We start from the raw sequence: 13,847 nt of genomic DNA, 5'->3' as shown, positions 1-13,847 counted from the left end.
CACAGGAATATAAGTATAACTAGCAACAATTTTGTTTCGCCCATTTCGCCTCGTTTCATGACAGAAACAACAAGAACGACAGTGGCGACATCTAGTAATGAGTTTTGAATCTTATGTTAGTTGCACAATCGCAGTCGCACATACATGTGACATTACACGTCGTAACTTTCAAAAGTTCCTCCAAAACAAATTAAAAAGTTAAACAACGGAGATCGGATAATGAGTTAACTGTTTTTAAGTAATAGATAACACAATCCTTAGCTAATGATTCTTACTGCATTCTTGACTAAATGTTTAAGTTTCAGGTGAAGGGCTGAAGGCCAACTAGGTGCTTGCTCGAATGCTAGAAATAAAATTGTCTAATCCAATAATGCAAGCTCGCAAGCTATGTCTTCTGAAGGTAAACAATTTCTGTTGCAAGGTAGTTATTTTTCCAAAATTTATCTTAATTAACTGTGTTCTTTAAGGTTTATAATTTTCACATGAACTTTTCCCTGTCAAGATTTTGTAAATCTTCAAGATATTGACGCCTTTGCCAGAATGCCAGATCCAATACTTTGCTGCTATCTATTTTGCGGCAAAACAGCAAGAAAATACTGCCTCTCAAGATTTTGTGGTGATCATAATTTAGGAGGACAATGTAAGATTGATAGCTTTGAGGTATTGCTGTCACTACAATATGGTTTGACAATTATATCTAAATAATTAAATATACTCTCCTTTCAGGTTAATCCCTCTCCTCTATTTTGGAAGCCGACAAGAGATTACTGGAATTGAAGACTGATAATTTGTGTAGACATACTATAGATAAATTACAAGTGCATATCTGTGCTCCCTTCTTTTGTGTGGTCCCATTTCCCTATAACTAACCAATAAGCAATAAGAATAACCAACGCCCGCCGGTGGTCACTCACTCGCTGTGATAACCAGGATGAAGAGGGCTCTGATCGAACGGCGACTACTTGGAAAGCTCATAACCTGATGAGTGTAACTGACTAATCACTCCCTAGAAAGCCTGGACTCACACTCTTCTCTCTTCTTCACTGGTCAAATAATCTCCTTGGTCGGAGTCAAACAAAGCTCTCCCCGAATGATTGCAATTGCAAGAGTAACTTAAGTTACGGCCGGTCTGTAATCGCTGTAAATTTGATTTTGTACCTACTAACCTTTCAATTAAAATTTGATGATGGTTTTAAATCGAAAATGTCTGAATGTAATATATTTCATGTGTAATATAATCATTTCCCATTCCAAGTACCACTTAGAAAAACTTAAAAAACACTTAACGCAAAAAAAACAAACAAAAAACATTTCAATCATACCACTTGCAAAATGACTGAGAGAACACAGAAAAAAAAAACTGAAAATAACCAGCAACGTGAATTCTGTTTTGTTCAAGTACTCCTTAAACCAGGTGACAGGCAGGAAACAGCATCAGCCAATTGGACTGCAACACCATAGGCAATTTTAGGCATCGCGTAAACATCAACCCAACAATTGGAAAACCTATGAAATAAAATGCTATATTAAGCAAAAACAAGTTGTTGTACATGTGAGAAAGACAGCAGTTATCCTCAACTTAATCAGTTAGCAAGACAAAATTTTTCTGCAACAGCAAACAGCTTAAAACTTAACCTGGCTAACTAACCCTATCAAAGAAAAAAAATTAAATACATTTTCAGGTATACTTTTGTTACAGAAAACCAACTGGGAAAATTCAGATACCGTTGCCAAGATTGAGTAAAACTAAACTTGAAATTATAGTTTAATGAAATCGAGAGCAGTTAAGTGATTTAATATCACAAACGAGAAATAAATCAGTTTTAGAGGCTTATAGCAAACATTAATTACCTAAGTAAATCTAAGTATTCAAACTTAGAGAGCTTACTGAAGACAAATGTTATTAAAGAATAATGGTTTGTGGAGAATTATGGTAGCAAGTGCGATCGATTACTACTTTACTCGCTAAATGTGACCACGCGTGCTGATGACTAAACTTGCTTTTTTGAAACAGAAGGCAAAATTTCGCCAATTAAACCTTGTTTTGTTCAAGTTCTCCTTAAAGCCCATGATCCAATTAATCATTATCTATTAATGATAATGAAATACCTTAATGAGATGACAGCAGGCCTTTCACACATCATGTAGAATAGTAGAATCCAGAGATGGTTTCATTAGGTACTTGGAGTTGGTAGCTTATAAGACACACACACGTTTAACTAATCCCAAAACATACAATCACAAAAAGACCTACTTTTATCTGGGATGTTTTGGTACGTACAGCTACTGTTCCGATGCAGAAGAGCCGCTGGCCGCTGTAAAACTATTAAAATATGTTTTACCATCTTTGGTGATAAGAATACGCCGGCCCATAGGAATAATGGATACGTAAGGCTCGAACAGGAGTTCCCTGAGGAGCACTCTGCACTGCATCAACGTGCATCAATCACAGTTAGAATAGTTATGTGGGAAATTGGTAAAAAATGGTATTACGTTCTGAAACTGGCTGATCAACACGACAGATCCGGGCAAAGTTCTATAGAATATGGTGAGGTGGTTGGAAAACTCGGATGACTTTCTCTCCTAATCCGGAGCAAACCGGAAATGTCCGAGAGATGCAATGCAGAACGAATCATTTATTACCATGTATTTGAGGAGGACTTATTTCCTACCACGCAACCTAAAGGTTCAAAAGGACTTTAACGATTTTTGTTTTAAAGCTGTGCTGACAGAAATGAAAGGATACCTCCTGGTTAGACACGGTGAATCCAAGGTACATGGAATCTAGTGGTCTGATCGATACTGACATACGCTGTAAGATGCGGGAACGGTGCAAGGCTTGAAATCCGGTCTATTATGCACTTGAAAATCTGGGTTCCCTTTCGAATCCAACTTAAAACCTGTGAAATAAATGACAATATAATTAAATAAAACAAATAAGACCATTTTAGTGATACACACTAGCTTCTTTGAGGATGGAAAGAAGTTCATCAAGCTACAGTTCCATATTCTGTCAAAGATGTGGGTGGGGGCAACTGCCTTAATTAGCCGACTAAATCAATCAGGCGTACTTTTTTTCCAATCCACCGCCCACTGCCCAGAGTAAGGATCGAATTAGTCAAGTAAATGCCGTTGAAGTGAGGCAGAGCAGCGTGGAAAGGCGATTTCTCCAGGGTTTCCCGGTGGTATTCCGGTACTATGGAAACGCAAAACTCACAAATGGAGTAGACAGTGAAGAAAAGATGAACTGAATTTTGTTCGGTTGTGCTATTCAGTACAACCACCTTGGCCGGATTCGTCCAAACATGCTCTGAGCTGAGCTGGCAGTGGAGGAAACGAAACGGACTGCAATTCACTTCATCTTCGCTCAACATCTTCCAGAGGTGAGCCACTTCCACATAAATTGTGAGGTGCTTCGAAAACTCGGATGACTTTCTCTTCTGATCCGGAAGGAAACCGGAACAACGTAGCACGAACAGTTTGCAGCATGGCGGTATGGTTGCCAAACTCGCCACATCCCCTTAGGGAGAACTTGTACGACAAGTAAAATTGCAGTGTCTCTTCTCCGACGCCAGGTTCTAATTGAGCGCAAATGGATTGCTCGTGTACTGGTTGACATGCGTCTTGACCGGACTCCCATGCCCGATTTCAATATGATGGCAGCAGGAAAAGGAGCATTCGACTGCTTTTCTTCTTGATAGTGATTCCACCAGAACCATAATCGTAGCGCGCCACAATAATGTTGAGTTGGACATGTGTACGGGTAATGGATGTATCTTTTAGCACTAATTTGGGATCAGATTCAATATGTAACTGTTCGCTATCCATATCAACGCCACACTATTTCACAAGTTCCACAATTCAGTTTCCATTTTGTCCTTCTTTGAAATTTCTATCTAGCACCTTGTTCGTCGAGTTACAGATAGGATTTGTGATTGCCTTAATATAACTAATTATTAACTTTTATTAATGAAAAATAAAGACAATTTAATTGACTGCACCTTAGGCTCGTTTGTCAACAGTAGTGTACCCACACTACTGTTACCCACCTAACTCAGACAGTATAGCTCGTGATAGAGGGGTTTTTCAAATTCTGTTCTGGCCAAAGCTGCAAGCAATGTTCAACTACAGCATTACAGTTCTACATTGCAAGCGTTTCATCACCAAAATCAGTCTGAAAAGAGAAACAAGAAATTTCATTAAATATACAGAAAAGTTTACTTAACAAGAAAAAAGCACAATATCAATATCATGTGTTGCTAAAGTCTTACTCAATTATCTTGTTGTTCGTTGCAAGAGATTGGTGGTAGAAGATGTTGAAAAAAAAGATCAAGACCAACCAATCTTTTCCTCCATCAAACCTTGAACACATATGCAAAAACTTATTGTACACCAATGTTGATGTTCTTCTCACTGGATTTTCTTCGACACTGATATTTTATTGTTTGATGTGTAATCATAACCCGAGCCAATTCCCGTGTAGGCTGGAGATTGGAAATCTTCTTATTGCAGGCAAATGCTGTGTAAGGCAGTTCATGTAGGTAGGTGCTGCTGTCACTGAATGTTTGAGTTTACTTCTTTAAGTAATTTTTCTACATTGCTGCATTCTTCACAAGCAGAGATATCTTCAACAGTCACACTCTACTTGAAAAGTTAAAGACTTGCTTATGTGGCATTGTAGCTAAGCGGTGAGATAATTTTGAATTAATAAAACCATGCAGAACAAAAACTTCTTGCAGCACACATTTTTTCAGCAAGGAGATTGAAACATCAAATCCTCATCTCCACTCTGTGATCTGAGCACATGGGCTGATTCACACTAGTGGCGTTAGTAACACAGGTTAGGCAATCGAGAATAGAACAAAACGTTTGCGTGATCGGACTCGTTTATAAACTGCTCACTATAATCACACTATTTAATGATTGAAACTTTGCTGATAGTGATAGCATCCTCAACGTGTTGTAGTTTACATGACGCTTCGACTATGCTTCGACTTTCGAGACAACTGGGTGACGTGACCGACATTGTGAGTGAATTATAATTTGAACAAAAACTTACTGTAGATGCAGACGAACTTCCGCGAAAACTGAGAAGCAGTGTTGCCAATTGACGAAGCTCACAAAATTCTCTGGAACCTTATTTCTCCCTCCACTAGATGATAGCAGCGCTGAAATTGGTCCGAAATTGTGTCAAGTGTCAACACTCAACATTAACATTAAGGCACTAAAATCTTGCCATAGAAAGTGACGCACTGATTTCTTTAGTTAATATTAAAAAAGGACAATTATATCGTATTATACGAGCTACATCTTAAACTTACTTTCGTCTCATTCGTGATTGACCAGAAGCAGAAACTAGGGATGTCTATGCCCGCTTTCTACTATTTTTTGCAACCCAAATTCTTTAATGAAGACATAATTCATGGCCATTCCCATTTGATGTTTGAGTTTAAAAATAGCCGCCGAAAGGTGTAACCATTTGAAAGACGAAAGAGCACCATTATCACCATTCATGTCTTACTTTGACCATGGGTAAATGGGTATGGTGTATGGAGAGATCCATGGATCCATTAATCCATTATGGAGATTTCTCTCCATACCCATGCTTTGACTCAACAAACGGACTGAGTGTACTTACGTTACGCAATGTCATGCAATTAACACGTCAATGAATTTGAATATTCTTTTAATAGAATATTTGTAATCGAGCATTTATCAATAGCAACCGTGAAAATAAGGTATAAAAGTGCCTTTTTTTCCCGCAATGACATCAGTTTGAATCGAGTAGGATCAGCGGAAAAGTTTACCCAAAATGAAGTCTCTTATACATTTTTTAGTCTTCTTCTTTATAACTGCCACTTTGGCGTATAGTTCGTCGTATGAGGAGAAGAGTACTCCAGAATACCCAGCTATTCTTGTAAGTATAGTAGATAATCTCAATATTTAACTTAATCAACACTAAATTTAATTCTGATGAAATGGTATATTAGAACTTCTGCAATCTGCTTCATTTCAGGGAAACATTCTTGAAGTTCTGGAAGAAAACGGCCTAACAACATTTCTCGACTTGGCGATCAAAACTGGTGTAGCGGAAACTCTTCTTGGGCCTGGACTGCCTGGTAAGAAAAGTTGAACATTCCAGTTTTTTAAGCATTTAAGATTATACGGTAACTCAATATTCAAATCTACATTTTTAGGAGTAATATTTCCACCAGGAATTCCACTTTTTGCACCAACAAACGAAGCGTTTGCCGCCTTGGGTCCAATGAAGTTGAATTCCTATTTCGAAAATCCTCAAAAACTCAAGGAATTAATAACGTATCACACGAATGCGTTAAGTCCACAAAGGATTTCTGCTATTAGAATTGAGGGAAATTTTCTGAGAACTAGCCAAGCGACGGGCGCTCCAAATGAGCCCATCCGTTACAACAGATACGGTCAAAATGGAGAGGTAAGCTGCATCCAGATAATATGTAACTCGGCTTCGAAAAAAATGAATGTCAATTGGAATTTAAAAATTAGATTTTAACCATCAACGGAGCTCTGAGATTGAAAACTTTGAAAGCAAGTAACGGTGTTATTTACGTGATCGACAGAGTTCTTGAACTTCCTCCGCCTCTGAACTCGTTCTTTGAGGTTTTGAAACGCAACGGAAACTTTACAATTCTGTTGGGTGCTTTTGTCGATGTCGGCTTTGTCGCTAGAGAAACAAGTAATTTTATTTTTTACTACCAACAACTGCCTCTCTTGTCAATGTATGAATATTTGTTTTATTTAATTCGTGATTTTAGCCGGCCCTTTTACGCTGTTTGCACCAACCGACGATGCTTTCAGACGCCTTCCACGCGACTTGATCGGCTACTATTTTACCCATCCAAACGAATTTTTATGGAGAGTGATTAATAATCACTGGGTTTCCGGAACTTTCTACAGCCGAGGACTCACAACTGGTCCCATCCCAGTCTTTTCTGGCGGTACCGTCGACGTTGTTGTATCTCCCGGTAAGAAATAAGTCGCAAAATGATGTAATGCTTTTTTGTTCGATTGTAACACATTTTTCTGATTCGAACGTGTAGGCGGCATCACGTTTGGTGGTGCCAACGTTGTTAAGGCTGACCTTTCATCTTCCCAAGGAGTTATCCATGCCATTGATGAAGTCATTCTGACAACCAACGAGGGTATGACTGATACCTATTATGCTGACAACAAACAAGATCACTACTAAGAAAACACGAATGCAAAATATCTATATCAAGTGCTGTTTCCATTGTGCTAAATTTGGTGCTATGTAACAGTGGTATGACGAAATTAATATAATTATTTCCTCTTATCTATAGCTCGGTATGAAATTTTGATATGCTATTTTCAAATACGCAACGTAGTCTTCACTTACAAAGGGTTTTAAGGTAGAATCTATTGCAACGAAATCTTTCGTTGCACTAACTAGCCATTTTGGCTATTGCAACGAAATCTTTCGTTGCACTTACTAGCCATTTTAGCTATTGCAACGAAAGATTTTGTTTTTTAAATAGAAGAAGGAAACCATCATATTAAATCGAAAAACAATTTTTTTTTTTACGAAATTTGACTTCTGTCATGCTGTGCCGCTTCGACCCATTCCTCCTTCATGCTTCGACTGTGGCGCTGATTGATTTTTTTAAATATTTTTTTTACATAATTTATTTTTTTTATATTATGCTTCAATTTTTTATGCTGTGATAGATTTATCGAGTAACCATCAAGTAACCTTCATTTCTAACAACTTGTACTCTTAAAGGGTTACCATCCAATTTTAATTTTTAACTTTCGACATTCTATGTTTTTCAATTACTAGGCAGACTTATGCAGATTTGGAAGACACTCAACAGTGTACCACTATTAGCCTACTCCTGTACATAAATTCATTATACTTTCATCATTAAATAAGGCAGAGTAACTTAGAATGGGGAAGCGTCGTTGGTTCCATCTTTCCCTTGATTCTTTACAGCTGGATTTCCCCCCTCCCCTGCTAACCTGGAAGTTTTTAAGGTCGTCGTGAATTTAAGCCGGCAAACGAACTTTGGCAAGCACTGGGAAGCAGGAGGGAAAAAGCTAGCTCTTGTCGATTTGTCGGTCGGCTCAAACTCAAAGATTCAACACTTCCCCATTCTACATTTCCCTGTCATGATGAAAGTAAACTTCATTTAGTAACTGGTGATGGTAGTCCACTGAGGTCAGACTGTGATAACATCTCCCCAATTTTGAAAATAGAAAACGTCAAATGTTATTTAATTATTTTAGATTAAAATTTGATGGTAACCTAAAGGGTACAACTTTTTAGCACCATCAGAAATATAAATTATAGCAACACACTGAGACAATGTCGAAAAGAAGGTTACTTCATGGTTACTTGATAAACCTATCACAACCTAAAATTGACACATATTACAAAAAAATATGTAAAAAAAATTTTCAAATCAGCGCCACAGTCGAAGTCGAACAATTTCACAGAATGACAGTTTAAGTCGAATTTCGTAAAAAAAAGAATTTTTTTTTTTATTTAATATAATGGTTTCCTTCTTCTTCTTAAGTTTAAAAAATAAATCTTTCGTTGCAATAGTCAATATCTGTAGTTAGTGCAACGAAAGATTTCGTTGCAATAGCTAAAATGGCTAGTAAGTGCAACGAAAGATTTCGTTGCAATAGCCAAAATGGCTAGTTAGTGCAACGAAAGATTTCGTTGCAATAGATTCTACCGGGTTTTAAAATCGAAAATAGAATAAGAAAGACCGAAATTTATATATTGAATCACGTACCGTAATAGAACCATAAATCAAACTTTATAAGTTGGCTCGGCATTGAACAAAACAATCACGTAAACCTTTTCGACTTTTCGTGATTCAGAGTGCAGACGAACTTTTGTGAAAAAATAAAGCAGTGTTGCCAGTTTTTTTTCTAAAGCTCAATTTTCGACATTATTCCAAACTTAGTTTCCGAAATGGCTCCTAGATGGCCAATTCGTTTCCAAGGGATAGCGACATTGGGACTAATAACCACAAGGACTAATCGAATGCGTCACTAGAACGCGACACTAGAACGCCCTTCCGACACTAGAACGTCCATATTTTAGCCACGACATTAGGACGGAAAAACCTCTAAATTCCGCTGCGGCACTAGAACGTCCACATTTTAGTAACGACAATAGGACGGAAACCTCTGCGACAGTAGAACGGTTTTTGCGACATTAGAACTTATGGAATGATTCTTTGTCACTAGATGTATTTTGAATGCGTCACTAGAACGCCCACCCGACACTAGAACGTCCATATTTAAGCGACGAAACTAGAACGGGAAAAAATATTGCGACACTAGCACGGCTATAATAAAATCTGCGGTGGGGTTTCATTCTTTACCGCTAGATGTAGGAGATGTATAAAGTTTCCGATTAGGTTGCGCGAATTTTAAAACATCGAATGCCGAATGGATGGATTGGTACAGTACAGCTAACAGACATAAAAGACAGGATAAGAACGGCATGCAAAGTATAGCGAATCCTATATGTTAATCCCTAAATACGCTATTCTTTCTGAAATCCTACATATTATCCTAGAAGTATAGTATTCAGGATTTTTCAGTTTCAAAAGTCTCGTTTTCGTAGAAAAGATCTTATTAGTTTTAAACGAAATAAAAATAAAAATTTTTTAATGAAAGTGTTTGTATTACAAAATGTGATAGTAATGGGGAGACACACGAACTTCGTTATCGTAATAAAAAGAATGCAGCGGAATATCGAAAACGAAGTCATAAACGAAAACGAAGGTAGGCCTATTCAGAGGGGAAACTATGAACGAAAATCTCGCGAAAATCGGTCTTGGCAAAATAACGCAGTCTCCAATTACTCTATCACAAAAAACTTTTCCACTAATTATTTTCTGCAATCCTAAAGAAATCTGCGTTCCTCTTTAGGTAGCCAAACGTTGCAAAAATACCGTGCCCACGGTACACAATCTTCCTGAAATTGTAACCGATTTCAGAGTTTGAAATTTTGAATTCTCTGTAATGTCGTAGGCTATCTCTGACATACTAAATTGCTGCACCAGGAATGATTGACTCCCACATGTGGATTACCAGATTTATGTAAACAGAATTTGTCAATATTTGAAAAGAATGGTCCCTTGCCATCAGTTTTCATGTGTAATCCGGCGAATTACGAAATCTCACCGGACAATTGCAAGCATCATTCCCAAGATCATTCCTTCAATAGGCTACTGGTTACACTCAAATGCTCTCCAGGTGTGTCGTTCTTGTTATTACTGTTTTCTAACACATTCTTCGTGATAAAAATGACGTGCTCGGTGAACTGCGTGTGTGATTTGTTAATACAACCTATGACCAGTGTGATAAAAAAACTTTTCCACGAGTGCCTTAATTTGGTCAAAGAGGATAGGGTAGTCTACAGAGCAGGTGCCATTTCGTGGCCTACTAGTTCCTTGAAATGTTTCTGGATTTGAGTACCGAATTTTTCGTTGACGCACAACAACAGCCGCTGAACGGCAGAAGGTGTCCCACGAATGAAAGTTACCGAGCAGTGCTGATTATTATCTTCGCATCTGACTTAAATTGTTCGCCACAAGCTGCATTAAAAAGAAGAGTTAATCAACATCGCTTAAATTAGTTGTGAGCTTTAAAGAATTTACGTTTGATTTCCGATCAATTACTCCGCCTGAAGGGGTTGACGTCGAAAATAAAATCGGTCGGGGAGAGCGTGGCTGTAGACAAACGCCTCCGAGCGCACAAAGGAAACCAGTCATGTTAGCCCACTCGTTGACTTGATCCTAGTTTGAGTAACAATGTAATAAACATGCCTGGGTATTTCCCCCCCCCCCCAAAAAAAAAAAAACAAGTTCCGTTCGTGTTCCATGCTCTAATGAGATGCTCTCCCGTTGCCGGATGATCGGTGAAAAGATTCATTGGTTTGCCCTTCTTCCACGCGAGCTTTCGGATGTCTCCCCTTTCGGATGTAACCCTTGGTAGCGATATCCCAATTTTTTAATGTATCTTCCCATGCCAAAGAAAATGTTAAAAATTGGATCTAGTGAACTATTTAAATCAAGCCCCTCTGTGGCACCTTCGAGATTTTATAAGTCTCCTTTCGTTTTTTTTCTTGATTAGGAAATTTAAAAATTAAGTTTTCGTATTGTTTTCTCTGTTCGTCATCTTATACTCTCACTGTTGCACCTCTTGTGTGGAATAAAATCTCCGTCTTTTGTCTTTCAAATTAGGGTGGGTCAAAAATTTTTCTGATACGACTATACTATATGACGCTAGTTGTTCGTGTGCCCGTGGTCTCGCAAAATTGAACTGAAATTTGACCCGTTTAAAGGGTCCCTTGATATCTGAATTGCATCAATAACAGCAGCCTATGAAAATTCAAGTTTTCATCAACAATATCATAATCAGGCGGTTGAATAAATAATTTTATTATATGGGCAAATTATACATATTTATTCTTATGAATGGTTCACTGGAACTATTTAAATAGTGCAGGATACATGGGAAGAAGGTGATTAATCAGTAATATTAGCATGAAAATGTCTTTATTCTCCAAATAGTAAATCACATTGGACACCGCACTCATTTCCTTAATTTTATTACTTAGATGTCAAAAGTTTTAAGGGACCACAATAAACTTCTGATTTTTAATAAAGAAATTAAAGGATTACAATAAACTTCTTATTTGAATTAAAAAACCATTCATGAACATGATATGTTTTCCCACTATTTGTTGGGCCAGAATGAAATACAATTTTGCTTGTCAAGGCTCTTGCTTTAGAGTACCTACAAATATAAAAACAACCAAAATGAAATTACTCTATAAACAATCATGTGAAATAAATTATGGAAACAAACTATCTAAATGACAAGCTCCTGTTATGATATCACTTAGGGTATTATGTAAATTGACTGGCAACTTTTCTGGCAACTTTCTGAAATAGAAGTATGCCTGAAAAAAAACCAAAATGAATGTCTAAAACAATCATGTCAAATAAAGTATGGTAACAAACTATCTAAATTCTAAATGACAAGCTCCTGCTATGACATCACTTAAGGTGACATGTAAATCGACTGGCAACTTTTGCCATCTTCAAGACAAAACTTTCTGAAACTGAAATGCGTCTGATGATGAATGTAATCTGCAAATAATTTTGTGGTTTAGTTTTCATCATACAGAAAGATTAATTAATAATCAATACAACCTGTCAATTCTATTTTCCACAGCTGCAGCTTTCTTTTTTCTTCGTTACAAAATTTCAACCATTAAATCATGCATGCCTTTTAAATGAGGGAAATTTGTTTTGCATCCGAATAAAGTCTGGTATGCAATGATATCACTTAAGGTGACATGTAAACAGTAAATCAATTCCCAACTTGTCATCTTAACGATAAAATTTTCTGAAATGGAGGTATGTCTGATGATAAATGTAATCTGCAAATTATTTTGTTGATTAGTGTTCATCACACAGAAAGATAAGTGAAAAAAATGAACACATACTCTCAATTCCCTTTTTTTGAACGTTTTCCAGTTGATTCAGCACCTACATGTGAACCATCTGTCAATGTGGTACAGATTTGATAGGTAAAGGAACCATCAGTTGTGACACAAGAGGTATGTTTTTCTTTCCTTATTATAATGCTGCAATAGTTAAAATTTGAAATATAAACATAGTGCTTCACAAGATGAAATCAATCACAAACATTCAAACGATCAAATTAAAATACCCACAGTAGGCCATGCCACATTCCACAAGCAGACTGGCTGTTGCAAATTAACGTCGTCTGCTAGTCAGCACACAATCAACTAAAAGTCAATCTGTGTGTCTTTTTCTTGGTCAAATATCTCGCGAACCACAAATAACGTAATGCAAATTTAGTCTTTTCCGTTAAATGATAGGTTCATCTTTCAATTAGAGGTGGTTGCATCCTCTAATTTTAGAAGACATTTTTTTCCTATATTTTAGAAGTTTCCCCTTTTTTTCCCCTTTTTGCTCCCAATCTCTCGTTAATTTCGTTAATACTTAAAAAATTTAGTCATTACCTGTGTTAAAAGTCATTCTACATCGAATGGGATTAGTCGCGTCGCGATCGGAGCAGCACGAACGTGTCACGGTCCCGAAAACCACTTCGACCAATCACGAATTGCCCCAATTCCCCAGGGACCTCTCACAGTTAAGACTATTTGGAGCGCTGTCGGAACTTTTGTTTCTTCAAATCTCTCACCCTTAAAAGGCGGTAAGCCTTCGGCTTTTTAAAATAAGAATTTTAAAAATCTCTCAGGGATTAAATGGAATTTAACCAGTAGGAACCCAGGCGTAAAATGTTCAATTATATAAGCAATGTCATTATTCGCTTCTGTAAGGCAGCGCGCCCTGAAAATATGGAAAAAGTTAATAATGAACTCTATCAGGAATTGAGAAGAAAAATTAAAAATAACAATGAATGTCAAAATAATTTGAAAATGAAATAAAATAAACCGAAGAACAAAGCCCAGGTGAGAACAGTCTACTAATGTTAGACCGCAAATTACCGTGCTGTAGTTGTTGGCAGGGAGCACGAGAATCCAAGCCGGCTGTAATGGTAAATTGTGAAATGGAAGACAGATTCATTTACAAAATGCGCTTAAGTCCCGTGATTACATGGATGACTAAGATGCGCAAAGACGGAGAAGACGAGAAGAGACAAAGGAGAGGATAAGCGATGATTTTACTGGTTGTGAAAACAGTGGAACCAGCGGCAAGTTAATTCCTTGTAGACGTATAGTAATCAACGATTGCGGTCAGTTAACAGCCCGGCGAAGATGGAACTGGAAG

The 13,847-nt window shown here is 37.4% G+C and overlaps 1 protein-coding gene and 3 long non-coding RNA genes across 11 annotated transcripts; 2 read left to right on the top strand and 2 right to left on the bottom strand.

Annotated features, from left to right (window-relative positions):
• Positions 1-110: 110 nt before the first annotated feature.
• LOC124200281 lies at positions 111-1,254 on the top strand. 3 transcript variants are annotated; one of them, XR_006877243.1, is made up of 4 exons: positions 111-238; positions 300-400; positions 468-660; positions 727-1,254. It is a non-coding gene; the product is annotated as an uncharacterized LOC124200281 (long non-coding RNA). The 3 variants fall into 3 exon arrangements; XR_006877245.1 differs by having other exon boundaries at positions 124-238; positions 306-400; XR_006877244.1 differs by having other exon boundaries at positions 143-400; positions 468-640.
• LOC124200280 lies at positions 1,203-5,106 on the bottom strand. 3 transcript variants are annotated; one of them, XR_006877240.1, is made up of 8 exons: positions 4,272-5,106; positions 4,002-4,174; positions 2,962-3,939; positions 2,747-2,900; positions 2,494-2,680; positions 2,255-2,427; positions 2,110-2,195; positions 1,209-1,506 (listed from the first exon to the last, which is right to left on the bottom strand). It is a non-coding gene; the product is annotated as an uncharacterized LOC124200280 (long non-coding RNA). The 3 variants fall into 3 exon arrangements; XR_006877242.1 differs by having other exon boundaries at positions 1,232-1,506; positions 2,962-3,949; positions 4,272-5,105; XR_006877241.1 differs by lacking the exon at positions 2,110-2,195 and having other exon boundaries at positions 1,203-1,506.
• Positions 5,107-5,769: 663 nt separating this feature from the next.
• On the top strand, positions 5,770-7,330 carry LOC124200279 (transforming growth factor-beta-induced protein ig-h3-like). Its single transcript, XM_046596456.1, has 6 exons — positions 5,770-5,917; positions 6,017-6,119; positions 6,198-6,451; positions 6,523-6,712; positions 6,792-7,001; positions 7,077-7,330. Exons 1-6 carry the CDS (start codon positions 5,813-5,815, stop codon positions 7,223-7,225), a joined length of 1,011 nt encoding a protein of 336 aa, XP_046452412.1. The 5' UTR covers positions 5,770-5,812; the 3' UTR covers positions 7,226-7,330.
• A 4,229-nt stretch (positions 7,331-11,559) lies between these two features.
• LOC124200278 lies at positions 11,560-13,317 on the bottom strand. 4 transcript variants are annotated; one of them, XR_006877238.1, is made up of 5 exons: positions 12,533-13,317; positions 12,237-12,466; positions 12,045-12,173; positions 11,890-11,983; positions 11,560-11,817 (listed from the first exon to the last, which is right to left on the bottom strand). It is a non-coding gene; the product is annotated as an uncharacterized LOC124200278 (long non-coding RNA). The 4 variants fall into 4 exon arrangements; XR_006877239.1 differs by having other exon boundaries at positions 11,890-12,173; XR_006877236.1 differs by having other exon boundaries at positions 11,560-12,173; positions 12,533-12,673; positions 12,764-13,317.
• Between the last annotated feature and the right edge of the window lie 530 nt (positions 13,318-13,847).

Source organism: Daphnia pulex, chromosome 8, assembly GCF_021134715.1.
Source record: "Daphnia pulex isolate KAP4 chromosome 8, ASM2113471v1".
In the NCBI taxonomy this organism is placed as follows: domain Eukaryota; kingdom Metazoa; phylum Arthropoda; class Branchiopoda; order Diplostraca; family Daphniidae; genus Daphnia; species Daphnia pulex.
This window is presented reverse-complemented; position numbering and strand designations above follow the sequence as displayed.